Source organism: Natator depressus, chromosome 14 (assembly GCF_965152275.1).
Source record: "Natator depressus isolate rNatDep1 chromosome 14, rNatDep2.hap1, whole genome shotgun sequence".
Classification (NCBI taxonomy): Eukaryota; Metazoa; Chordata; order Testudines; family Cheloniidae; genus Natator; species Natator depressus.
The window spans coordinates 928,283-955,289 of record NC_134247.1 but is presented as its reverse complement, the minus strand read 5'-3'; the positions used below and the strand labels follow the sequence as shown (position 1 = coordinate 955,289).

The 27,007-nt window shown below is 55.1% G+C and overlaps 2 protein-coding genes across 5 annotated transcripts; one reads left to right on the top strand and one right to left on the bottom strand.

The window, feature by feature from the left end:
• Positions 1-4,248: 4,248 nt before the first annotated feature.
• Positions 4,249-13,414, bottom strand: ARL16 (ARF like GTPase 16). 4 transcript variants are annotated; one of them, XM_074970948.1, is made up of 5 exons: positions 13,291-13,414; positions 12,522-12,580; positions 10,657-10,770; positions 9,382-9,497; positions 4,253-8,393 (listed from the first exon to the last, which is right to left on the bottom strand). In XM_074970948.1, exons 1-5 carry the CDS (start codon positions 13,349-13,351, stop codon positions 8,222-8,224), a joined length of 522 nt encoding a protein of 173 aa, XP_074827049.1. In that variant the 5' UTR covers positions 13,352-13,414; the 3' UTR covers positions 4,253-8,221. The 4 variants fall into 4 exon arrangements, with proteins under 4 accessions (XP_074827052.1, XP_074827051.1, XP_074827050.1 ...); XM_074970951.1 differs by lacking the exons at positions 12,522-12,580; positions 13,291-13,414 and adding an exon at positions 12,381-12,480 and having other exon boundaries at positions 4,249-8,393; XM_074970950.1 differs by lacking the exons at positions 12,522-12,580; positions 13,291-13,414 and adding an exon at positions 12,339-12,479 and having other exon boundaries at positions 4,249-8,393.
• On the top strand, positions 13,389-26,517 carry HGS (hepatocyte growth factor-regulated tyrosine kinase substrate). Its single transcript, XM_074970944.1, has 21 exons — positions 13,389-13,632; positions 15,222-15,306; positions 15,713-15,788; positions 16,432-16,524; positions 18,986-19,109; positions 19,994-20,046; positions 20,578-20,646; positions 20,882-21,006; positions 21,439-21,517; positions 21,640-21,738; positions 22,145-22,240; positions 22,638-22,676; positions 22,766-22,909; positions 23,112-23,325; positions 23,573-23,745; positions 23,977-24,117; positions 24,197-24,374; positions 24,453-24,586; positions 24,862-24,978; positions 25,314-25,409; positions 25,718-26,517. The coding sequence occupies exons 1-21, from the start codon at positions 13,596-13,598 to the stop codon at positions 25,823-25,825; spliced, it is 2,280 nt and encodes a 759-aa protein (XP_074827045.1). The 5' UTR covers positions 13,389-13,595; the 3' UTR covers positions 25,826-26,517.
• Positions 26,518-27,007: the final 490 nt, after the last annotated feature.

The following is a 27,007-nucleotide window of genomic DNA, read 5'->3' as shown; positions in this document are numbered from 1 at the left end:
TGAAAGAATCAGTCCCTGCCTTCAGCCAGGAGCACTGAGGAAAGCCCTGGTTTCTCAGGAGTGTGATTTGATTGAGATGTAGGGGTCTGTGTTTCTGTGATCACTGAGATGTCCCCATGGGATGGTGGACAGGGTACACTGACTCTGGGACTGTCCCTGGGGTGCTGGGCAGAAGCGTGATTGTCAGGTACCCTGAGTGCTGTGTTTGCAGCTGCTGTGGTGTTCTCGGGGGTTCTCTGGAGGAATTCCCAATATCCATGGGGTTTTGTGAACACACAGTTCTGCAAAGGGCCCTTTGGCTGCAATGAGACAGACCCTGGTGACCAGCTTTTTGCTTGGGATTTTCTGTATCTCCATCACTTGCGGCTGGTATTTCCAGATATGCCAACTCTCGTGAATGAATAGTGAGAGTTGCTATTTCTGTGTGAAATTAAGCCTCACTTGTGATAGAACTCTCAACTTTCAGGATTTTTTTCCCCCCAGCCATGGCACATTCTTAAAATGTGTTTCCAGTCAAAAGAAGGGGGAGGACCATCCCTCAAATAAGCAATTGAATCAACTGGAAAAAAAAATCCTGACATTGGAGAGCTCTTAAAAGTGAGGCTTAATTTTACTTAGAAATCCTGTCAGCCACCCCTCGTCCAGGCGTAGTCAGGGCTCCAGCTGTCAATCCTGGGTGGCTGCTTCCCTGCCTGCCTGGGAAGTGAGAGGGGATCTGGGGAGGGTGAAGAACCCAAAGGGGCAGAGGTGAGACTGGAGGTTGTGGGGGGACTGAAGTGAGGAGGGTGAGCGCTGATAAGCAGGAGCTGTATTGATGGTGGGTTCTGAGCAGATGGGGTGAGTGCTGGGAGGGTGAACTGAGGGCGGTGGGGGTCGATGGGGGCTGTGGGGCTGAACTGATGGGGAGCTGAATTGAGGGGGGGTTGGGTGGGGACAGAATTGATGAGGACTTGGGGGACAGGATGAATTGCTGGGCAGGAGAGGGGTGGATGTGGGGGTGAGAGCTCCTGCAGCAGGGTCCAAAATCCTCCTACCCAGTACACATGGGAGAGCGGGAGACACAATGGGCATGGGCCCGGGGAGTTCAAACATCAACTGACCTAAACACACGCTGTCATCTTTGTTTCAAACGTCACGATTTTGGGGGGGGTCTGCCTCATGACTTCTGAAGTTGGCAACACTGTACTTCTGTCCATTCAGCACTGCCCACTGCTGCATGGAACCAGATTTTGCTCAGGTTTTGGGTAACTGGCTGCTCGTGGCTGTAGACAAGGGTTAGTGTTTCCATCTGCTTTCGTTCCAGTGCGATGTGGCTCGGAAAGCAGGTGAGGGCCGGGTATTTCTGCAGGGTGCTCGATGCGCTGGCAGGAAGATTCTGAGCTCTGCTCCCTGCCTGTGGGTCAGTTAACTGTTGATCAGGGGGTCGCTGTGCTTGTGGCTGTGGGTCCCTCAGGATGACTGGCCTGGACCAGACTGCTGTGAGCTCTCTGCTTTATTCCTGCAGAACGAGCCCAGCGTTCCTCTGGAGAAGTGGCAACAGAAAAGGTAAAGGCAGGAGTTGTTTGTTCCAGCACTTTGGGAAACCACCTGACATCCTCCCCTATGTTCTGGTAGCAGCCGCTGATCCCCTTCTTCCCACCATCCTGTCTGGGCAGGGTGCCCCCAAAGCCCCTTCGGATTCCCTCAGACAGCCTTTAGCACAGGGAAAGGCAGCAGACGCTGTGAGATGGCTCCCACCACAGGGCCAGCTGGGAAGCTCTTCCTTTAGCCACTCCACGGCCCCCACTAGGCTCGCCATGCCCAGAGACGACTCGTACCTGCTGATTCTGGGGGGCATGGGTGGTGGGTGAACCACGGGTTCAGGGAGGCTAGTCCCTGGCCAGCCCCGCCCGTCCCTCCCCCCCCCAGCCCTGGAGTGCCAGGCGTGCAGCCCCCCCAGCCCCAGAGCACTGGGCAGGCAGCCCCTGAGTGCCGGGCGGCCCCAGCCACCGCAAGTCCCGGCCACAGGCTGTCAGCAGCTGCCCTAGCCCCAGGCCCAGGCGGCTTCCCAGAAGAGCAGCCTGCCTGGGCTGGGGCCAAGGGGGAAGGGCCAGCAGGAGGGGGCCTCGGGGCAGAGCGTGGGCGAGGCCACACCAGCTGTTTGGGGCAGCATAGCCGCACCCAGCCTACAATACCCGCTGCCCATGCTGGGGGCGGGGGGGGGGCACGTGACCACCCCATGTGCCGCCTAGGGGAGGAACCTTCCCACCCCACCTCCCTGGGCTGGGGCTCCAGGCACAGGGAGCACGGACCCCGCTGTGGGAGAGTCACAGTGTCTCCCTGGCGCTCCCAGGCCCTCATGGACCCCTCAGCAGGGGAGGGGCACAGGCAGTGCCCCTACGTCCAGTTGAGCAGAGGCCAGGGAACCCCGTGCCCCCCCGTGTGTCACCTCTGGCCATGCCCAGGAGCCTGTTGGGCTCCCACCTGCTGGTGCCTCAGTTCCCACCTGTGGGAGCCGGGGCGGAGGAGACAAAGGGGTCTTGCTCTCCAGGGATGCCCCCTGCCCAGCAGAGCGGAGCTGGCCCTGTTTGGCCCCTGCGTTTGAACAGGCCGGCGTGTTGTTCAGCTGTGCACCTGGCAGGGGCTGACTCCACAGCCACTCGGAGGAGGCGGCTTCCAGCAGGGATGTGCCACTTTCCCGCCCCCGCCGGGATGCAGCTCTAGAGCAGGAGGATGCGGCGTTGCCAGGACCTTTCGCCGGGCCTGCTCCTCGAGCTTATGCAAGCTCTTGCTACATTGGCTTCTTATGGGACATTCCTATGGATGCTTCCCCTCTCCCCAGCAAGCCCCACTCCTCTCCCAGCTGTCAGATTCTCCTCAGGAAATGCCTCAACTCCTCCCCTCTCAGTTCCCAACCTCCCGCTTCTCTTAGGTCCACGTGCTCTAACCTGTAGGACCCTTGGCCATAGGAGAGAGTGGTGTGAGCGCAGCCCAGGTCAGATTCCCAGCTGGTGTCTTTGTCAGGCTCCACTGAAGTCAATGCGATGAGGAGTGACTCCAGCTGAGGGAGGAGCTGCCCCCCGAGTCACTCTGTTTCCCTTCCCTCCCAGGTGCTTGTTTGCGTCACCCCCTTGTGCGCGGGGTGAGCCCGGGGTATCACTCACCACGGCACCAGTCGGTGCTACAGCAATGCGCCTTAGGCGCATCGGTGAAGACGTGCTAAGCTGATGGGAGAGCACTCTCCCTTTGACTTCTGTACTCCATCTCAACGAGAGGCGGAAGTTACATCGACTTAAGTTACTAAACTTATGTAACTTAACCAATGTAATTTACACTGACTTTCAGTGGCAGTGTAGACCAGCCCTTAGACTACAGTAAAGAACAGAATTATCAGACACATAGATGAACACAATATGTTGGGGGGAAGAGTTTTTTGTAAAGGGAAATCCTGCCTCACCAATCTACTAGAATTCTTTGAGAGGGTCAACAAGTATATGGACAAGGGTGATCCAGTGGATATAGTGTACTTAGATTTTCAGAAAGCCTTTGACAAGGTGGCTCACCAAAGGCTTATCTTAAGCAAAGGAAGCAGTCACGGGGTAAGAGGGAAGCTCCTTGCATGGATCAGTAACTGGTTAACGGATAGGAAACAAAGGGTAGGGATAAATGGTCAGTTTTCAGCATGGAGAGAGAGAGAAATAGCAGCATCACCCAGGGGTCTGTACTGGGACTAGTGCTGTTCAACATATTCAGAAATTATCTGGAGAAAGGGGTAAACAGTGAGTTGGCAAAACTTGAAGACAATACAAAATTACTCAAGATAGTTAAGTCCCAGGCAGACTGCGAAGAGTTACCAAGGGATCTCACAAAATTGGGTGACTGGGCAACAAAATGGCAGATGAAATTCAATGTTGATAAATGCAAAATAATGCACATTGGAAAACATAATCCCAACTATACATATAAAATGATGGGGTCTAAATTAGCTGTTACCACTCAAGAAGGATCTTGGAGTCATTGTGATAGTTCTCTTAAAACATCCACTCAATGTGCAGCGGCAGTCAAAAAAGCAAACAATGTTGGGAATCATTAGGAAAGGGATAGATAAGACACAAAATATCACGTTGCAGCTACGTAAATCCATGGTACGCCCACATCTTGAATACTGCAGGCAGATCTGGTCGCCCCATCTCAAAAAAAAAAAAAAAAAAAAAAAAAATTGGAATTGGAAAAGGCACAGAAAAGGGCAACAAAAAGGATTAGGGGTATGAAACCGCTTCCATATGAGGAGAGATTAATGAGACTGGAACTTTTCATCTTGGAAAAGAGACGGCTAAGGGGAGATATGATTGAGGTCTATAAAATCATGACTGGTGTGGAGAAAGTAAATAAGGAAGTGTTATTTACTCCTTCTCATAACCCAAGAACTAGGGGTCACCAAATGTAATTAAATGGCAGCAGGTTTAAAACAAACAAAAGGAAGTATTTCTTCACACAAGGCAGAGTCAACCTGTGGAACTCCTTGCCAGAGGATGTTGTGAAGGCCAAGATTATAACAGGGTTAAAAAAAGAACTAGATAAGTTCATGGAGGATAGGTCCATCAATGGCATCCCTAGCCTTTGTTTGCCAGAAGCTGGGAATGGGTGACGGGGGATGGATCACTTGATGATTCCCTGTTCTGTTCATTCCCTCTGGGGCACCTAGCATTGGCCACTGTCAGGATATTGTCATGTTATAGACAGGATACTGAGCTAGATGGGCCATTGGTCTGACCCAGTATGGCCACTCTTATGTTCTTAGGTTTCTGTTTTGTAGCCAATCTGTGCCCCGAGACAGCACTTTCCCTCTCGCCCCGATGACTACATCATGTCTTTAAATGGCTCCTATGAGGGACTCTGTCACAGACTTCTTGAGAGTTCCCACCGATATAGTGACCAGCTGCTGTTTAACTACTCTGTGCCTGACACAGGCGCAACATTCTGGTTTTCAAGAGGTGCTAGTTTGTCCTGCTGCTCTGGTCGTTTTCTTCTGCTGAAGAATGTCGTCGTCCCCTGGGGAGTGGAACATGGACCAAACACTGGATGCAGAGTCTTAGTGACTAATGATGTATGTTCCAGGTGACAGAAGTGAAACGAGTCACTATCCCCCAGGAGCTAATGAGCTTTCTGCAGAGCTTTAATGCACAACTGTGGAATCAATCACCGGAGGGACCTCATGCACTGAATGCCACTGAATTCACATTTACAGCCTCAGTTATCGCTTGCTGCTTCTACAGTGATCTGCAGGGTGGCACTGACCTCCACCATTTCTATGGCGCTTCCCTCTCATGTAAGGAGCTCCAAAAAAGACGCATCATGATTGAGTTGTCCTCTATAAAAACATGGCACAAGGCCATGGCCTATGCGGTGCATCATGGGGACACGGGCCTGGCAATCACCTTCCCTGAGGGGGTGTGGAGCCAGGCCTTTCAGTTTAATGTTGAAGAACAAAAGTATCAGGAGAAGTCCCCCTGTGGGAAGTGTCAGCAAATGTTTAGGAATGTGAACTTTTGGCCCCCTCCCAACACCCCCGCAACCGGGGACAAGTGGCAGTATGGGAACTGCACTGAGGTGGAGTCCTTGAGCAAGCTCCTGCTGGGGACCAATGTGGTGGAGGAGGGGGTTCGGTCAACAAGGACACCCCCTCTGCCAAACAGCTATGAAGCCACAGAGAGGGACTTCACAAATAGCATTGAGGAAGACATTAAAAAAAGTCTTATTAACAGGCTGTGGTCAAGACAGTTCAAGGCCAAGACAGTTCAAGGCCAAGACATTAGTTTTTCAATCTCCAGTGACTGTGCATGGCAGTGATGGGGGAGTCAGGCTGGCATTCTGTGCAGCTCAGGCACCCTCCTGATTGGGGGTTGTTGCAGGGGTCACAGGCTGCTCTGGTTCTACTTCCCCCTCCAACACAGACCACAGCAGCAGAGACTGCCCAGACTGCATATGCTATACCCTTCAGCCCTGCCCCTCGCTGGCGCTTAAGCTTGCAACTGGTGTACAGGGTCTGTGTGCTGGAGGAAGCATGCCCCCCAGAGTCTAACTGGATAAGGATTGTGGTAGAGGGGGGCACAGCTCATGGGTCTCTGAAGCTGTTTGACTGGTAATTCAGCCTACACCACCTCCTGACCCTCTAGGAGAAAAGAGAAACAAGGGGGACTTGCTAAGGCTTTAATGCAGCTCCTGGGTCCAGGCTCTCCACTGAGACCCCAGTTACTAGCCTATCACACCAACACTGGCAGCTGCATTTTCTTTGGAGCCTGTCAGTGCTTGTGGGAGGCTCCATTTAGAACTGGTCCCTTCCTGCAATAGAGCTGCAATCTTGGACCCCATCTAGTCCATCCCCAGGGCCCAATACATGACTCCTTCTTATTGCACATTCTCTAGTGCTTCAACCAGCCCTTTGCTTGGGGAGGGCGCTATTCCACAGCCTGAGTCATCTCCCTGGCAAGAACCTTTCTCCCAACTTTCCCTTTTCTTAATATCATCTCCTTCCCCGGTGTTTATTCTGCATGGGTCCCCTGGGCACAATTCTGCTCCCTCCCAGATGTTCACACCCTTCAGACATTTAGCTGGTGATGCTGCTTCGCACCTAATCTAACACTCACAGCTCTCACTTGGCCAGCGGCACTCTCTGAGGATACCGTAGCTAACAGAGCCATGGGAGACACCTTTAGAGTTCAGAGACGGTCAGTGACAGACACCCAACTGTAAATTCCCCATTACCAGAAACTGTCATGAGCCTGGAGTGAGACCTCCTCTCTTTGCACAAACTGTCCCTCAGGCTGCAGAGTGTCCAAGCCCCACCTCCCTGGACAAGGATCACCAAGTATAGTACACCCTCACTATAACACCCTTCGCAATAGCAAACCTGGTCCCTGGATCCCACCTCCAGCCCCGCCCAGGGGGCAGAGAGCTCCACCTGCCCTGGGGTCACAGCAGGGCAGATTGCTCCTCCAGCCTCAGAGCCCCAGGTGTGGTTCTGGGACCAAAGGAGCTCTCAGCAATGCTGCAGGGCTTGAGGTGTCAGCCCCTCCCAGCAGGGCTCTTTCCCTATAACAAACCCCTAGCTATAATGACCAAATGGCTTGGATTCCCACAGGTTCATTATAGTAAGGGTGTACTGTATGCTCCCACTTAAGACCAGGCTCTTCCTCCTCACTTGGTGGATGATGCTTCCCCTTCTTACACAGAAACAGAGCTCTTGTGTGTCTGGCACCTCGGGACTGCAGCCGGCTGTACTGGAAATGCAGGTGGTGGGCATGAAGGTGGCTTTATATTAAACTGTAAACTCTTCTGCTGAGGGACCTGTTCTTCTGAGCTGTTGGTACAGCACCCAGTCCTTAGGTGCTAATGCAATGCAAACAGTACAAGTTTGGTCTATCGGATATAGGTTTGGAGTCCTGTGCAGATTGAATGTTTTTGCGTATGTAAATAAACTCACCTGGTTCTACCTAACCTATCTGAAGTTTTGGGGCAGGGACCTGTGCATCTGGGAAGCCCCTCACACACCTTCTGGGGCATTATAACAACAGTTTTGTATTTGTGGCCTGCCTTAAAGTGGCCTGCCCTCGGAAGACACAGCATTAAACCAGAGGGAGAAGGGAACTACATTCTGCTCTTTAATAAACTGATAGCAATGTTTAGTCACTAACAAACCCCTCCCCAGAGCTCCTGCCTGCAGATGGGCTCCAGTGGGCAGGCCCATTACCTCCTAGCCTAGGAGCAGCAGCCAAGGGCCAGCAGTCAAAGCGGAAAAGGATGGGGCAGGGGTGCTCCATCAGCAAGGCTTCCAAGGACAGGGGAGTCATGGGACAAAGGTACCCTAGTAAACACAAGGCTGTGGTCTCTGCACATCCCAGCCCCCACCTCGGCAATACGCTCCTCCCACCCCAGGGGGCAAGCAGGCTGACTGACAGTCTGGAACGAATGGGAGAAAGTCCTGAGTTCATAGTTTACTTTGCAATTCAAGGTACCAAAAGTCTGGGGCAGCTCCATTCCTACCACCAACCTGATGGGGGCACACTCTGGCTTGCTGCTGCCCCCCTGCTCTCATTCCCAGATGGAGGGCTGATGAGACTGCTGCTCAGCTATCTCTACTGCTCCTGGATTCTAGTCTTGGTGACAGAGTAGGTATGAGCTGCCTGGAGTCAGAGTCAGCCCCGTCAGCTGGCAGGATACACCAAAGCTGGACACAGCAAATTCAACTGGGATCCTTGAGGGTGGAGCGAAGCCATTGCAGCACGTCAGGCAGCCCCGTGCCATCACGGGCGCTGGTCTCCACCACAGTGATGGGCTGGTTAGCACAGGAAATGATATCTTGAATCCGGAACAGCGATTTCATCTCCACCAGGGACATGTAGCAGGGCAGGTCACTGGAGCCACATTTGGGGATGGGAAGAGAGGGAGAGAGAGAGATTGTGCTAAACCATCAGTGACCCAACTTAGAGCAACTGGAATTTGCCATTCCTGTTGAGCCATCCCAGCAAGGGGTTGCACAGGGTGACTGGCCTTTTAGAGAGTATTAGGGCCAATTTACCCACAACTAAGGCTGGTCAGCCAGCCTTGGGGTTAACTGATTGCTCACGTGGTTGATTAGTCTTCAGTTAGGGTTGCACCTGTCTGTAATAAAATAACCAGAATTCAGTAAGGAAGGGAACACAGCAAGGTGATCAGGGGGGAGGCTCCTGGACAGAGGAGACCCCAGGCAAGAAACAAGGGGAGCATTCCTAATACAATCATGGGAAAACGGATGAGAGCCAAATCCCAGCTACAGGGAGTAGAACTGGGTGAGATCTTTATGCTATGTTAGCCAAGGGACTGGTGAGAGTACTGCCCAGCTCTGGGGAGGACTAGGAAGGCCTTGAGGTAGTATTTCATGTTAAGGGCAGAAGGACCAGTGAGACTGATATTCCAGATCTGGGGAGGAGAGATGCGGGGATGGAAGTTGTGAACAAGGAAGATACAGAAACCATGCAAGAGACTCTGGAGCTAGGAGTGGGACCCAGGACCTGTGTGGAAGCTCTTTCCTTATTTGGGATTTGTTCTGTTAATTAAAGGGATATTCTTCAATGCAAGTTTGTTTGGACTTAATTACAAAGAGGTTGGGGAAACTGAAGCAGCACCTCTAGTGCTGCAGCTGGGCACTATGGGATGACCAGAGGCCCTCAGTGGAACCAGATGAAATGGATAGTCTGAAACGGGTAGCGTATTCCCCCCCAGCCTACCTGCCTCTCAGGGACTTATTTGGCTGCAGATGATGATATAGGCAAGAAACGACTGCACCAGGAGTCCCAGATTTCCTCCCTTTGCCCTACCCTATGGATACTGATCACTTTCAGCCTGGAGGAATCCTTGCCTTACATCTTATTGAACAGGATCAGGACGGATGCCAAGGCAAGCTGCTCTGCGGAGAGGAGTGACAGGAGCTGGACACAGGATGAAGAGATCTGCGTGGGGTTAGCCGCATCAATCATGAACTGGGAAGAAGCAGAGTGAAAGATCCAGGTGGGGAATTAATTAAAATGTAAGACAGTCACTTGGGAGATACGGGTTACGCCACAGACCAGCTCCAGAACAGGGAGTGGGAGGAGATTAAAACACGAGGGAAATGAAATGAACCCCCATAAGTGAGAGACCCTGGTGTAGAGTTCTGGGGCCTGGAGGCCCTTCCCTGGATTTGGAGCCTCACTCCACAGACCACTTGATGGTGATGTGTCCCTCAGCCATGCCGATAAACACACAGGGGGCCAGTTGCTCAGGAGTAGCACAGCTCGAGATGATGGAGTCACCCTGCTGTAAAATGGGTGAGTGAGTTTAGAATCAAGCCCACAAGGCGGCCCAGAGGGATCTCACGAGCCCTGAGTGATAAGTTGCAGGGAGGAGCTGAGGCATGAAAAATGGAAGGACAGTGAAGTCTGGCCCTGAGGTGAGGCATTCCCTCACTCCATGGCCATTTCCATTCATGTGAGGGCTTTTGGCAGGGAGAGTAGGACACTGCTACTGTGGAGGATTAGATTTTTCAATAAGTGTCAAATGTCGATTTCACTGTACACACAAATGGGTGAAAAATTATTTCCATTGATAAGTCAAATTTACAGATAGACAAAGTAAGAAAAATGTTGCTTGAGAATGTGAGACTCAGAATTGTCTGACCCCACCCCCCCCGCATTTAAACCAATAAAAATGTGAAAAAATGCTTAAAAATAAACAGTGATATTATCTGCTGAAATTATTTTAAAAAGTCAACTTCTGTCAGGCCTAATTATGTCTAAACACCCATGATTTCCCCTTAAGTGAGTGTTACAATGCAGAGACCTTTACACAAGAGGCAGCATGGTCTGAACGTGGCCAGGACTCCTGGGTTCTATTTCATTCTGCCATTGACTTGCTGTGTGGTCTTTGGGGAAAGTCACTTCCTCTCTCTCTCTCTGCCTGCCCAGCTGTACAATGGGATGTATCTCCCTCCCCCAAAGGGAGCTGTTACTATTACTCGTACATGGTGGATCACTCAGCCCTCCACATGCAGTGCAAGGCAGTTCCAATGTAGCCTGAGCCAATGGAATGTTGGGTTAGATGTTGGTGATGGGCCAGGAAAAGGTCACATTCAGAATCCAGACCCAAGGGATGTGCGCTCACCAGGACAGAGCTGCAGTCTCCATAGTAACTAGACCAGATGGGGCCCATGCAGCCCCCCAGCTCCCGAATTGTGATCTTCTTCTGGATCAGAAGGTCAGTCAGATTTGTGCCCACCTGCAAGGTTAGAAGACAACAACAGCCAGAGTCAGTCTCTGTAGGGACATTTGTGTTCCTCACAACCGAGTCCATCTCCTGTTAGTACACCACTGAGCTGCTGGTTAGAAGTGACCTTTTGGGGGCTGTCTACACTACGAAAAAGCACCACTGCGTGGGGGTAGCTGTGCTATAAATGACCCTGTTCTATTCATAAGGGAGAACCCTCAAAAGCAAGAGGATTGCATTGGACTACTAAGGCTGCAGTCAATCAAAGAACAGGGGAAGCTATGGGAAAAAACTTCCCAGAAGAAGTTCAGTCAGCAGTCACCTGCAGGGGCTCCACCCACCATTCAGGGTTTAAGCTGGTGTCACATAGGGATGGGATTCCCTGGGACTGACCAAGTGGAGCAACATTGGCTGAACTGGTATCAGAAGGTTTCTGCTGATGTCTTCTGACACGTGCGGCTTCCTCAGGGACAACCTTTTGTTCTGTGTAGCTGCTAGACAGGCTGAGTCTCCCTGGTTCTGTTAACACCTTACTAACAGGTTTCAGAGTGGTAATTGTGTTAGTCTGTATCAGCAAAAAAAAAAAAAAAAAGGGGGGGGGGGGGAGAAGGACTTGTGGCACCTGTAGAGACTAACAAATTTATTTGGGCGTAAGCTTTCGTGGGCTAAAATCCACTTAATTGGATGCATGCAGTGGAAAATACAGTAGGAAGATATATATACACAGAAAACATGAAAAAATGGGTGTTGCCATATCAACTGTAATGAGACTAATCAATTAAGGTGGGCTATTATCAGCAGGAGAAAAAAAACTTTTGTCGTGATAATCAGGATGGCCCATTTCCAACAGTTGACAAGAAGGTGTGAGTAACAGTAGGGGAAAAATTAGCATGGGGAAATAGTTTTTACTTTGTGTAATGACCCATCCACTCCCAGTCTTTATTCAAGCCTAATTTAATGGTGTCAGTTTGCAAATTAGTTCCAATTCTGCAGTTTCTCACTGGAGTCTGTTTTTAAATTTTTTTGTTGGAGAACTGTGACTTTTAGGTCTGAAATTGAGTGACCAGGAAGGTTGAAGTGTTCTCCGACTGGTTTTTTGAATATTATAATTCTTGATGTCTGATTTGTGTCCATTTATTCTTTTGCATAGAGATTGTCCGGTGTGGCCAATGTACATGGCAGAGGGGCATTGCTGGCACATGATGGCATATATCACATTGATCGCAATTCTCCAACAAAAAAACTTCCCCTACTGTTACTCACACCTTCTTGTCAACTGTTTGAAATGGGCCATCCTGATTATCACTGCAAAAGTTTTTTTTCTCCTGCTGATAATAGCCCACCTTAATTGATTAGTCTCATTACAGTTGATATGGCAACACCCATTTTTTCATGTTCTCTGTGTATACATACCTTCCTGCTCTATTTTCCACTGCATGCATCCAATTAAGTGGGTTTTAGCCCACGAAAGCTTATGCCCAAATAAATTTGTTAGTCTCTAAGGTGCCACAAGTACTCCTTGTTTTTTTTACCTTACTAACACAAATGCAACAGAATCCTGGCCACACTGACCCACCCACCCAGAGAGCAGCAGCCTGGCCCCTCAGAAGGTTGATCTACACCTAGCTGAGTGATGCTGGACAGAAGTCCTGGTCTCGACTGAGCACTCAGCCGTGGCCGCATCGGGCCAGCAAACAGCACTGAACACGTTGACACTGAAATGCGGACAGGCCCAGTGAGCCAGAGCGTCGCCCCGGCCATACCGTGGGCAGTGTGGGGGGAGGCTCCCCAAGCTCTCTGGACCCATCCTTGGAGCACAGCTGTGCAGGAAGCTGTTAAGGAGCATGGGGGGAAGGAATAATATCACCAGACACCCCCAGGCGCACAGGGACTGGAGCTTGGAGTGCTGTGCCCCCCCAGCTTGAGGTGGTTTCCATGTATACAGGGTTTGCAGTCTGGTTCGATGGCTCTCAGCCCCCCCACCCCGCATTGCTCCAGCGCCTACCCAGGGGACCCCACAGCACCAGCCAGCCAGAGACTACAGCCGGGCATCGCCGCCCCCCAACCCCGCTTCGCGCAGCCCCTGGGAACAAGCTCCCTCTGCCCCCCACCGACACCCCCCCCGGCTCTGCCCCCTCCCCCGCTCCGGGCGCCCCCCCCCGACACATCTCCCCCGCTCCCGGCACCCCCCGGGAACAAGCTCCCTCTGCCCCCCCCCCGGACACCCCCCCGGCTCCGCCCCTCGCCCGCTCCCGGCACCCCCCGGGAACAAGCTCCCTCTGCCCCCCCCCCGGACACCCCCCCCCGGCTCCGCCCCTCGCCCGCTCCCGGCACCCCCCGGGAACAAGCTCCCTCTGCCCCCCCCCCCCCGACACCCCCCCCCGGCTCCGCCCCTCGCCCGCTCCCGGCACCCCCCGGGAACAAGCTCCCTCTGCCCCCCCCCGGACACCCCCCGGCTCCGCCCCTCCCCCGCTCCGGGCGCCCCCGGCCCCTGCGGCCGAGGCAGGGTCTCCCCGGGCGGGGCCAGGATATTCTGCAGCCGCTTCACCAGCAGGGTCTTGCCCACGCCCGAGGCCCCGAGCAGCAGGTACATGGCGGCGGGGCCCGGGCCCGCAGCGCCAGCCCATTGCCATGGAGATGCGCTGCCCCGCTTCCATTGGCGGATGCAGCCGCGGAGCTGAGCGCTCACTGGCTGGCTGTCCTGTCTCTCTGACCTCCTGGGATCCAACCACGACCCGTTCGGAGGAAGCCCCGCCCCAGCGGAAGGCGGAAGCGGAAGTGCGGCCTGTGGCGGTCTGAGGCCGAGCGGAGCCGGGGCGGCGCGTTGCGGGGGCACCATGGGCAGAGGCGGCGGCACCTTCGAGCGGCTCCTAGGTACCGGGGGTGCGCGCGCGGGTCGGGGCACTTGACCTCTGACCCTCGACCCCGGGGGATTTCCCCCCCCCCCGGCGCTGATGCCCCCGCAGGCCCGGGGCCGGGAGCCCGCGCGGCGCTCGGGGCTGGGCCCGGCCGGGTTCGGAGCCCGGGGCCAGCGAGTCCGGCTGGCGCCGCCATGAGCTTCCCCGGGGCAGCCGGCGAGGGCGTCGGCCTTGGTCACCCAGAGCCTCCGGCGGGCGGGCGGGCCGCAGAGCCGAGTCCACCGGCTCCGGCAGCCGCCCTGGGAGCGGGCCCCGAAGGGCCGCCGGGCTGGAGCCTGCGGGGCTGAGCTGGGGGTGAATGACAGCGGCCGAGCCCGAGGAACCCCTCCCCCGTCTCGGAGGCCTGGGCCTGGCCTCTCCCTGTGAGAGGGGCCGGTACCGGGCCCGAGGGCACAGCGGGAACCCAGCTCTCTGTGCCGGCTTCTTCCTCCTCTCCCCGCACCGTCCTCCAGCTCTCGGGACAGCCCTCTGCACAGGGAATCACTGTTTCCCTCGAAGCCCCGTGACCGTGATTTAAAGATCAACATCCATCATTTCACTGCTCTTCATAACCGATGTCTCCAGCCCATGCATCAGCGTGGGCAGCGCTTGTGTATCTCACCATTCTGCCCCAGCGCCGAGCCTGACGCCTGGCTCCCACGCTACCTGTGAGCAGGTGTATGGGCACTCCAATACAGGGCTCCCGATGCTCACGGCAGAATGGGACCTCTGGTTTCTGCCCCCTTTGTTCTCCCTTACCTTGCAAAACCCACCTTGCTCAAGATCAGGTTCTGCTATGTGACTAACAGCCTGGTAGCAGGGTGGGCCAAGAGGTTCAAAACTGTGTCAGGGAGCGTGACACACTCGGGACGCATGAAACATTGTTAACTAGAAAAACGGGTGTAGCTGTCATGGGATGAACAGAGTCTTGGTGTGGTGTCTAAATCATTCTTTTGACAAACCTGAAAATAACAACTATGATTGAAAGATTGAGAGTGTGGGTTATGGACATCAGCTTGGACAGCTGCGGTGACAGGGTGGTAAGACTGCCCCATAGAAACCTAGATAGGTACAGAAAATAGAAATCCTGAGTTATGCTAGCAGTACCTAGGAACCTCTTTCTGCAGCTTCATAGCCCTAGCTCTGGGGGTCATAACTTGTTCCTAAAAACTTACCGCAGACTGAAATGTAACAAGTTTGGGGATTGAGTCCTTACATTTTCAGAGGAGCAGGTTAATTTTGGTGAGGAAACACCATAAAAACCCTGTACTCGCCCACAGTGCATCCACATTGAGTGGATGTGTAAGAACAACCTTCGTTTTGCTTTATGGGTTTTGAAACCTGTGGTACCTTGAAACCTCAAGGGACTTGGAGGGAGCCAAGCAGTTCTGATTAGCAGCACAAAAATACCAGGGATTGTGAAGAATCTGTGCAGTTACAGAGAATCTCAGGGTCTGAATGACTGATGGGGAGTCACTTCTCATCTGAGGGAGATCTCCTATGTGAGAGGGTGGAACAGGGGCAGGCCAGTTCCAAACTAGCTAATGGGTATTTCAATTCCTGCAGATAAAGCTACCAGTCAGCTTCTGCTGGAGACAGACTGGGAATCCATCCTGCAGATCTGTGATATGATTCGTCAGGGAGACACTCAGTAAGTGCCATATTGCTTCCTGATATGTTCTAAGCATTGACATCCTTTTCTGCCCTGCTCACTACATGAAGACTAAGAACATAGGACTAGGCGCCCTGGGTCAGCCCACTGGTCCACCCAGGCTGTTATTTTGTGGTACAGGTGACAATGCAATTCAGCATCTTGAGACAATGTTTCTGACTGGGGAAGCTGGAGCTCATGATCTGCCTCGGATCCTGAGAGAAAGTGGGCCTTGATCATCACTGTTCTTCCTCTTTTTCTGCTGGGCCTCTGGAGTTGCCCAGGCAATAAATTGTGTTCTTTCCCATTGCAAGGATGGGGTTAGTGGACTGTTAAGTGGCAGCTGGACTCTTCCTGCAGGTTCTCATCTGCCTGAAAAATGTGCATGCTCTCTCTCTTTTTCCAGAGCTAAATATGCAGTTGGTGCTATCAAGAAGAAAGTCAATGACAAGAACCCCCATGTGGCTCTCTACGCACTAGAGGTAACCTGAAGCCAACCCAGCAAAGTGAAGTCTCTCCAGGCCTCTAGTAACATGTAGCCCAGGTGGACACTTGCTCTTCCACAGACTTTTCTCTGAGGAATGAAGTCTATGCAAACTGTCCCCCCAGGAGTGCAGCTGACAGCTGTGCAGAGCTCACCCTCCTCTGATGCTGTAGCTTAGAGGGCCTCAACCCATGTCCTGTGATCTGCTGACCATGTTTCTTTATTTCCAGCTGCCATACTGAATTAAACCTTTAAAAAAAGACATGAAATCCTGTCATGCTGTTGTTCTACCAAGCAGGTGGTTGCTTTAACTGCAATTGGAACATTATGGGATCCTAAATGGCAGGGAGGCAAAGGCCACCAGTAAGTTTAGGGGATGTTTCCTGTTATATCTCTACATTAAAGTGTGACCCTACTCTTACCAAAAAGTCAAGACCCCCAGTTCAAGATGCTGCAGGGCTTTTGGAAGTATCAGATGTTTCTCTGACTGAAGTTGGCACAAAGTGCTCTGGGTTAGGTGGCGCCCCCTGGCTTGTGTGCAGATTACAGGGCCCTGCAGCCAGGCGCAGTCCATGCTGTGACTCTGCTCTCATGCTGGACTCTGTAGGGTATTAATCTAATCTAGTTCTTTTTCCTTGCAGGTCATGGAGTCTGTGGTCAAGAACTGTGGCCAGACAGTCCATGATGAGGTGGCCAATAAACAGACTATGGAGGAGCTGAAAGAACTATTCAAGGTAGAAGCACCTTGCTCACTTGTTTCCCTCTGGATCGGGTTGAGAGAGAAAGGTGGAGGCACTGAAACTTAAATGCAGCATCTTTCTAGGTCGCTATTAACACAGAGAGGTCCTTGGGGATTTGGAAATGGGGCAGCAGGAGGAAATGGGGCAGCAGGAGGACATGGGAGAAGCAGAGTGGGGAGCCCCTGTGTAGAAATCCATGTCAGAAGGAACGAGCTGAACTGCTCAGTTGCACCACAGGATCTGTGTGAAATTTTTCATGAAGCAGCATGGGCAGCTCCAGGAACCAGCTGCTGGGGAGGGAGTATCATGAGAGCAAAGCTGCTGTCAGACTGTGGAAGGAATGATGGGTCACACTGCAGCACATACTACACTGCTCTTTGGGGCCATTTGATGGCAAGTCTTCACCTTGCTATTGGGCTTGGTTTAGCCAGAGCCAGTGAAGGCGAGTGAAAATACCCATCTATGGGGGTGGACACGGAAGGTGGGGGGGGGCTGGTAGGGAGAGGTGCTGGAGGGGGATGTGGATTCTCTTTCCATAACCCAAGATGAGATGGAAAGTTTAAAATGGATAAAGAAACCCCTTTACTCTGAGTGCATAACTAATCTATGGGACGAGCTGCTGCAGGATGTTGCCGCCAAGCCAATAGCTGAGCAAGATTCAGAACTAAGCTTTGATCAGATATGAACAAGAACACCACGTTCAGTGACATCAGTGGGATGATGCTCGCTTTCCAGGGCACAAGTGCCTCTCCAGCTGGGTGGAGGCAGGAAGATGTTCTCCTCCTGCTCCATCTCTAAGGCACACAGTAGGACAGGAGTACGCAGTTGAGTTCAGTAAAGGGATTTTTACTTCTTCCTCTGTAGCATCTACCACTGGCTGCTATCCGAGGCAGGTGACTGGCCATGTCTAGCAGCTCCTGTATGAGCTTTGCTAATTCTGTCATCTCAAACACTGAAGCAGGGTCTCTTCTCCTACTATCCTCTTCCTAGGAAGAGGCTGGCCTAGTTCAACTATAGATGTGGCCTGACATAGTAACTGCTGCCTTGAGCCTGGCTTCTCTTGACTTACAATGGCAGCCACTAAGTTAAGTGGCAGGGGCTGGTTTTCTGACAGCCCTGGTATCCTAGAGTTCAGTGCGGCTTGAGCGTACCTTCTATGCTGCGGTGGAGGATGTGTGCTTATGCACTTGGGGTTCCCCAGACCTGTGCAGATGGGGGGCTCTGAGTTGGTCCATTTGAGCCCTGGGGCAGCCTCTCCTCAAGGGTGCTTTCTGTCTGGCTAAGCACTTAGCGTGTACCCTGGGCTCCAGCATCTGTTATGTCACAGTCACTGCCTCTCTAGTGACTGACACCATACTGAACACAGGCTCATGGACTGCTCAGAGGGGCTTTGGGGTAGGTATTGAGCTTCCCAAATATAGGATCAGATCAACAGTCTCTGATTCTGCTCAGGTTCTTATGTGAGCAGTGCTCAGAGCTCCCTAAATGCCCAAAGTGCGTTCTTGCTCATTACTTTAGGGACTTTCACTTTTCTGAATCCCTTGGCTGTGGGGGTTCTGTCGTCCCTCTCTTTGTGGTGCAGGCTCCTCTCAGGTCTGTCTGAGTTTAGAGCTGCAGATGTCTCTACAAACCTGTACTGAACTCTCCCACAATTGAATGTGAAGCTTGAGAGTGCTTGGAATCTGCTTCTCAGCTTGCTGAGGGAATTTCCGGAGCAGTCAGTCATGTGATTTGGTGATGACATGATCAGCTGATGGCCGGGCCCCTCCTGCCTGCTGAAGGTCAGGAATTCCTCCTGTTGCCTGGGGTATGTTTGGAGTGTTCCTGGCAGGGTAGGGTTGTGAACTGGAGTTAGTGTCTATGAGCTGGAGGATGCTGGGACCCAGAGCCAAGGCAGGTTGCATTTCTCAGGCTTTGTGGCTAATGAGAAGTGATTAGTCCTTCTCATGAATTGCTGTGACTGCATGGTGACAGTTCCTGCTGATGCGAGTGAATCGAGGATGCTTGGATACCCTGAGAAATTAGCCTGGCCTTCATAGATGGGGAGCAACTAGGAAAGGCCTTTGGGGGCAAGTGGGGTGCAATCAAGGTGCTTTGGAGAAGGATCCCATTCTCCATGCTGAGCCCTGCTGCCCTGGGGAACACCTTGGTCCAAAGGACTTTGGTCTCATGTTCTTTTCTTGGGTGGTGTTCAGCCATCCTGTTAGGGGAGGGGGCGAAGTGGGCCATGCATTTGCCTCTAATACAGTGCTCTTCCATTGTTCGGTGCCTTATGTGAGTGGGGTGAGTCCTCCCCAGTATCCTGGTCTCTGTGAGCAGTGCCTTGCTGGCCTGTTTCGTGTTGGCCCCTCACTCCACGGTATGCGTGTCTCACCAGGACACAGTGGAGGGTGAGTATCACAAAGATCCCCCACAATAGCCCGTGCTGGGCTCAGATGCTTTCCCCTCTGTGCAGAGACAGGTGGAAGTGAACGTTCGCAATAAGATCCTGTACCTGATCCAGGCCTGGGCTCACGCCTTCCGCAACGAGCCCAAGTACAAGGTGGTGCAGGACACCTACCAGATCATGAAGGTGGAAGGTAAGGACTCAGTGGGGAAAAAGGGGCAGGTGAGTCTCCCATTGCGTTGACAGCCAAGCACAGACGATGAGCCATGGGAGGGCAGGGAGCAGGCAGCAGTGCCAGCCAGGTGTGGGAGAAGGGCTGGTACAGACGGGGTTACACACAGTGACCTCCCTGCTACCTGATGGACCCGTTGGGGTGACTTGAATCCAGTTCCTGTTGCAGAGCAGCCTCCACCAGGTGGCTACGTCACTCTGGCCCTGCAGCCCCCTAGGAATGATGTGATTTGGCAGCAAGTTCCTGGAAGCCAGAGCTGGAATGTTCTCCTAGGAAACTTGCTGTAGATGAGCACATCCTCCTGGGAATGGCTCCGTTGCTGGGCACTGATCCTGGGGTGAGAAGCTGAGAACTTGGCTGTGTGTCTGGGTTTCCCAGCAGTGCGAGGTGCATTGGAGGTAGTGCCTGTGATGTGGGGCATGAACGCCCCTGATTCCGCCTGGAGTGAGTGCGAATCCGCAGGAGTGGCAGGAAATGCCACATGTCTCACCCTGATCTCAGGTTCCAACATACGTTTTACCAAAGGGCCCCAGTTGCCTAGTCTGAGCGCATGGGGCTGGGGTTGTGCTCTGCATTCAGAGTAGACGTGAGTCAGACCTGGGAGCAGAGTGATGCCCTAGGATCCCATCACCGATGTACGGACACTCGCTCTCCCAGCTCCCACTGTGAGGCAGGTGACTGTGGCTCAGGTTAAATGATTGGTTGGAACTCTTGCACAAACGGCAAAGCAGGGACTAGAACCCAGGAGCCCTGCCTCTGTCCCCAGCTCTGAGCACTAGGCACCTCTGCCTCCAGTGTGGTAGGACCACACTTTACAATGAGATCTTGTTCCATTCTTCCTGCAGGTCATGTGTTCCCCGAATTCAAGGAGAGTGATGCCATGTTTGCTGCAGAAAGGGTGAGCTCCCCAGTGCAGAGCAGTGGGGAGGAGCTCTGGCATTATGGAGGGGGCCGCTGCTGTCACGTCTGTCCGACCCTACAGCTGGTGGTGAAATAACATCAAATCCCAGAATCCCAAAGCGCCTTACGTGTGTTGTACAACTGCCTGGATTCGGCAGGAGACACGGTTCAGGAAAGGAAGTGCAGAATCCCCTCTCCCCTGGAGATCCCACATGAGGGCAGCCTCCTCGTCCTGTGGCTTGCCAAGGGCTCCTCCAGCAGCGCAGCCTGCCCAGCATGCGAGGGCATCACTGGCTCAGCACAGGGGCATCCAACCGTGACTCTCTTCTGCAGCCAGTGGTCACTGGAGGAGACTTGCTGGGGAGAGCACCTCCTGCTGTGGGGGTCTCCCCATCCAGGGAATGGCCTGGCTTGGGCTAGCCAGTGGGAGCTCCAGGGTGGCAGGCTGAGAGGCTCTCTGGAGCCAGTGTCAGGGCTGAGTGCTAGGCCCTGGTCCTTTCCTTATGCAGGTTTCTGTGCTCTGTAACAGGCCCCTGACTGGGTGGATGCTGAAGAGTGTCACCGATGTCGAGTGCAGTTTGGGGTCGTGACCCGCAAGGTGGGTGCTGCTGCTTATTCCTCTTTAGTTCCCTTCCCTGCATGACACCGCTGGGGACTTGGTCTCCTCCTCCTTTGCCCCGCAGGGTGGGCTTGGCTGGGAAGCTGAGCTTTAGGGGAAGGGGGTCAGCAAGCACCCTGTGCAATGGGCATGGAGGGGCACAGCCCTGGGTATTGGGAGGGTGCCCCCTAGTGCCAGCTGCCAAGGCTAACCTCATCCCCCTCTTTGTTTGCAGCATCACTGCCGGGCCTGTGGGCAGATCTTTTGTGGAAAGTGCTCTTCCAAGTACTCCACCATCCCTAAGTTTGGCATTGAGAAGGAGGTGCGGGTGTGTGAGCCCTGCTACGAGCACCTCAACAAGTCAGTATCTCCAGGGGGTTCTGCACACCGCATGTGGGTTGGAGCAGCGAGGGCTGGCGGTTGGCATGGGGCTGGCCTTCTGGAGCAAGGAAGGCTCCGTGTACTGGAGCCTCTCTGAGTCGGATTCCCCAGGGGCTGGGCAGCCTGGCAGGAGAGCTGCCCCCTTTGGAGACGGGAGGGATTCAGGAGATGGGCGTGTACAGCTGACGCTCTGCTGCCTCCATTGCGCCCATCCACTGACTGCTAGCTGGGAGCCGTGCTCCACACTGGGAATGAGGGCGGGGTGGGGTCCCTCGCTGGGGGTGGGGCTGTGCCATGCCCTGGGATGGGGGCTGGTGTGGAGTAGGGCCATGGCCCTCGCTGGGGCCAGGCAGGGCTCAGGAATGTTGCCTGTAGGCCCTGGTCTCCACCGTCACCTCTATCTGATTGTAGGAAAGCTGACGGCAAAACGGCTGCCACCACTGAGCTGCCACCCGAGTACCTGACCAGCCCCCTTTCTCAGCAGTCCCAGGTAAGCGGCTGGCTGTCCTGACTGCCAGGGGTCCAAGCTGGGCTGCAGGCAGGGTTAGCCCCAGCAATTCCCTTCCCCTCCTGCTCACTGTCCCACTGAGCAGCCCCCCTCTCCATCTGCAGCTGCCCCCAAAGCGTGACGAGACAGCCCTGCAGGAGGAGGAGGAGCTCCAGCTGGCCATCGCCCTCTCGCAATCAGAGGCTGAGGAGAAGGAGAGGATGGTTTGTACCCAGTTCTAGGGCTGCGGGAGGGAGCACTGCCTGGATCCTCTCCAAGCCTCTGGCCGGGCTACTGCTGTCGGCTTTGCACCAGCAGGTCCCCAGCCCTGGGCTGGACGGAGCCCTTCCCTGGTGCAGAGTGGGTCGAGGAGGGTGCTGTGCTGCAGGTCTAACCCCTCCCATGGATCTGGGGTGAGGGTCTCTTTCACAAGGATAGTGAGGGCTGGCGCTGATCCTGCCTGCGGGGCAGGCCCCATGCAGACACTAGCAGCTCCTGCCTCCCAATGGCTAGTGAATGTGCAGTGGCTGGGCCTGGCCCCGTGCGAGGTGCCTCGCCCTCCAAGCCAGGCTTGTCTCATGCTGTTGAGCTGAACAGTTCTCAGGGCTGATCTTGTACCTCCCTCTGCAGAGACAGAAAACAACCTACTCCGTGTACCCGAAGGCTGAGCCCACACCTGTCACCTCAACCGCACCCCCTGTCAGCACCCTTTACTCCTCCCCTGTGGTAAGTGCACAGCTGCCCTGTTGGGTCAGTGCCACTCTGCCAGGTCACCAGGGGTCAATCCTTGCTTGGAGGGAACTATAGCCATGAGAGTATGGCGCTGTGCAGCCCCTTCCTGAAAACACTGCTGTGCTGGGGGCACTCAGGAGACCTGAACACTGGGCGCACTGTTCCTCTGCTGCATGGACAGGAGGTGAACCACCACCGGGCTGAAGGAAGGAAGAAAGATGTGCCCGCTGGCCCTCCCAGTCCTGCACTCCTGCTGTTGCCTGGCACTGGGTGGCAGGATATGCACAGCTCTGGGCAAGGTATCTGTCATAGCAGTGAGTTGTGTAGTGGGCTGCGGAATCCCCATGTGTCTCTAAGATTTGATGTCCCCCCCTCCTCTCTCTCTCCCCAGAACTCCTCTGCTCCGCTGGCTGAGGACATCGACCCCGAGGTAAGGACACAGGCCCCTCTGGTGCACAGTGTAGGCTGGTTCCTAGTCAGGCTTTGACACTGATCTTCTCCCTCTGCTTTTCTCGGCAGCTGGCTCGATACCTGAACCGTAACTACTGGGAGAAGAAGCAGGAGGAGGTTCGTAAGAGCCCCACCCCATCTGCTCCACTGTCCCTCTCAGAGCCAACTGCCCAGCCTGGGGAAGCTCATCCCATCCCGCTCAGTGTCGTGGAGGTAAGATAAGGGCCCAATCCCACACCCATCTCTCTGAGGTCTGGCGGGGTTGGTTTGAATCAGTGCTCCCTGCGAACTCCCTGGCACCAGCCTCGCCCCGGTCATGAAGCTCAGGTCCGGCTCCGGTCTAGGAGTGGGTTCTGGATCCCCACTCCCGAGAGGGTGGGGCTCAGGGGCTAACTGTGCTGCCCTGTGTCTCCAGCAGCAGTACCAGAATGGGGAGTCCGAGGAGAACCACGAGCAGTTCCTGAAGGCTCTGCAGAATGCTGTCACCACCTTCGTCAACCGTATGAAGAGCAACCACATGCGGGGCCGCAGCATCACCAATGACTCAGCCGTGCTCTCCCTCTTCCAGTCCATCAACAACATGCATCCCCAGCTGCTGGAGCTGCTCAACCAGCTGGATGAGCGCAGGTGTAGGTGGCTTCAGCTCCATTCCCCGGGGAAGGACACGACTGCTCCCTGCCAATGGCTTGCGGGCAGCTCTCTGGGACTGTGTGGTAGACTGCCTGGGGGGTGGTCTCTGTGGAAAAGTATACCCCATCGAAGGTCTGGTTGGAGGCCACCTGCTCTATCTGGAGGCAGCTAATGCGCAGGCCTGGATGCTGCCTTGCCTAGGGCCCTTGCCCTGCAGGAGCCTGATGCTGCATTTCTCTTCCCCAGTGTACTATGAGGGCCTGCAGGACAAGCTGGCACAGATCCGGGATGCCCGTGGGGCCCTGAATGCTTTGCGGGACGAGCACCGCGAGAAGCTACGCCGGGCGGCCGAGGAGGCAGAGCGCCAGCGCCAAATCCAGCTGGCACAGAAGTTGGAGATCATGAGACAGAAAAAGCAGGTGAGGCAGGGAAGCCTTTTCCAGATGCCTCATGGAGGGCAGGTGTCATACCAGCGCCATTCCCAGGTGGCCATGGCAGCTGTTCCCAGCTTGTGCCCTGGGCTGCTCTGTTGTTGGGTGGCTGGAGGCAGCACTGTTCTGTGGAGAGGGTGGAGTCTCTGGGGCTGGCCTTGGTGTATGAGCTGCATGGCCAGGCTCCTGATGTGTGTGTGGTGGTGCCGCTCCCTGCAGGAGTACCTGGAGATGCAGCGGCAATTGGCCATCCAGCGGCTGCAGGAGCAGGAAAAGGAGAGGCAGATGCGCCTGGAGCAGCAAAAGCAGACTATCCAGATGAGAGCCCAGATGCCAGCTTTCTCTCTGCCCTATGCCCAGGTACAGCAGCCATGCCAGGGAGCCCTCCCATGAGCACTCTCCTCAGAACGCTCCCCTTCACACTCTCTCCTTTCTGCAGCTCCAGGCCATGCCAGCAGCAGGAGGGGTGATCTATCAGCCATCCGGTCCCACCAGCTTCCCAGGCACCTTCAGCCCCGCAGGCTCTGTGGAGGGCTCTCCCATGCACAGTGTGTACATGAACCAGCCAGCTCCAGGCAGCACTGGCCCCTACGCACCAATGCCTGTTGCAGGGGCAGGTGAGAGCCTGGGCCAAGCAGAGGTAGGCAGGGTTGGAATGCAGCACCAGTCACCTCACTGTGCCCTCTCTGCTCCAGATCCCAACATGGTGAACGCCTACGTGTACCAGGCAGGCGCAGGAAGCGGGCAGGCAGCGCCGCAAGGGCAGGTGGTTCCCACCACCAACCCAGCCTACTCCTCATATCAGCCAACTCCGACGCAGGGCTACCAGGCAAGTGAGCAGAGTGCTGGGTCCCCCTTGCCCGTAGTGTGCCAGACTCACGGTAAATCTGGAACGCGGGACTCTGCAGTGCGTGGCACAGGCTGTCCCCTCCCGGGCTCTTGGGATCCCCTGCCGCACAATGGGGATGGGGATCAGTCCAGATTGTCTGGGTCGCCCCTGGTGTCCCCTGTGGGATGGGGGGAGCCAGCTGCTCCCTGGACCCTGAGGGTGTTGGGGGAGAGCTGTGGGGCTGCCCCACGCTCACCCTGTGCTCTTCCCCGTAGAATGCTGCGTCCCAGTCGCAGAGCATCCCTGCCATCTCGCAGGCCCCACAGTCTGGCACCATGGGCTACATGGGGAGCCAGTCTGTCTCCATGGGGTACCAGCCCTACAACATGCAGGTGAGCACCCACCAAGGGTGAACTGCTTGGTGCCCTCTTGCAACCTGGCTTGGGGCTGGGTGTTGGTTGCTGTAGCGGCCGCTCACCAGCCAGGGGGTGAGGGTAAATGGGGCCTCTGCTGGCACTTGTGGGGGAAGGGCTATGGGGCTGGATTTTCTGTATCCCCTTGACCCATGTAGACCTACCCTGGCTTTTCACTGCTGCTGTTCTGAGCCCCAGATCCTTGGCAGCATGGGCCCACTGGGCCTGGCTGGGAGCTCAGGGGTCTTTGCCCCTGTGGTAAGGGGCAGAGGTCTGGCGGCTGGTCTGATTGCTCTCCCCTGCCCCCGCTCTAGGGCCTCATGTCGACCCTTCCTGGGCAGGAGCCGGCTCTGAGCAGCCTGCCACCCCAGCAGACTTACCTCTCGGGACAACAGCCCGTGTATCAGCAGGTGAGACTGTGTCAGCCCTGCACGAACCCGGCATCTCCTTGTCACCCTCACTTCAGCTTCCTCCCCAGGCAGTCGGTCACAAACTGCACTGATACTACCCCCCCCTTCCCCCCCACACCCTTATCACCAGGAGCCTTGGCTGTGGCCCTGCCTCCCCCATGCAGGGTGCTGAGACCTCCAGATCCAGGTGTCATTCACCTGGGGGCTGGGCATGGGTGGGAGTGACCAGCTGGGGCCCTCTGGGTAAGGTGTGGGGGAGGGGGTACCAAGTGAGGACTGCCTCCTAACAAACAGTTTGTCTGTTCCAGATGCCGCCCCCAGCAGGCCCCCCCCAGCAGCAGCAGCCTCAGCAGGCCCCATCGCAGGTACAGCAGGCCCAGGGCAGTGGCGAGGCCCAGCTCATCTCGTTTGACTGATCTTGGCGAGGGGGGCTTCCCAGTGTAACACTATTGTCTGCAGGAACCACTATGTACTTTAACTAGCCATTTCTGTCTCTTCCCCGCCCCCCTCCCTGGGGAACGGCCCTGCTCAAGGGGAGGGTGGGACTCTGGGGCCCCACCAGCTGGCATGCACCCTCTGGGCTGGCAGGGACCTCTCCCTGCAGCTCTGGCTCCCTGTGGCTTTTTCCCTGCCCTGTCCCCACCTAGCTGAAACGTGCCATGATTGCTGGAAGTTGTGAACCCCACCCCCACCCCAGCAGGTGGAGAATGAATGGGCGCTTGGCCCTTCATGAAGAGATTTCCACAAGTCAGAGGCTGCAGACTGGCTGCTGGGCTTCCCCTCCAGGGCTGTTTGGGCAGGATGGTGACTGGGGCCCACTGGGCACCCTCTGACTGGGACCCAGCCCTGAGAAGAGCGAGCAATAATTGCACAGGCCAGGGACTCCCTTCCCTGCTCTGCAGCAGGCAAGAGACTTAAACATGCCCCAAGAACTTGCCCTGACCCTAGGGCAAATGGGGCAATGAGATCTGATGCAGAGCTGCCCCGTGCACAAAGCACGGCCTCTGCCACTATTCCTCTCTGCACAGTGCACCATGGGGCTCCTCCTCTGCCCTAGTAGGAGCCTGGGCCCCTCACCACAACCTGCACCCCCCCCCCCCCCGATCCCCTGCCCCTTCATGGGAGCCTGGCCCTGTGCTTGCATTCCATGCTCCTGGGAGCTCAGGCCCTTCCGCATGACCTATGCCTATATCCTCCACCCCCTCCTTGGGAGCCTGGGCCCTCCCTGCTTTTTGAACACTCATCTCTCATACGTAGTGGTGGAGTAGGCAGAATGGAACCAGTGACAATAAAATGTATTTAAAGAGCTGTTGCTCTGGGTCTGGTGCTGGCTCTGCCCCAGGGCCAGGCAGGTCGTGGTGCAGCTGTTCCCGTGAGAGCAGGGCCACTGCAGAAGGGTTTGGTGGAAGGCTGCTTGGCAGGTAGTGAAGCAGGGCTGTAACATGCTCCAGTGTTGATGCCCTCAATGCCACGCAAAGGCTCTGCAGAGCCAGATTCACTGGCTTTGGATAGGACAGCAGGGCCACTCCTCCTCCCCCACACGTTCTTAAGAGCAGACAGGGTCACCCGGAAGGGAAGGAGGATCCCTGCCTAGGACC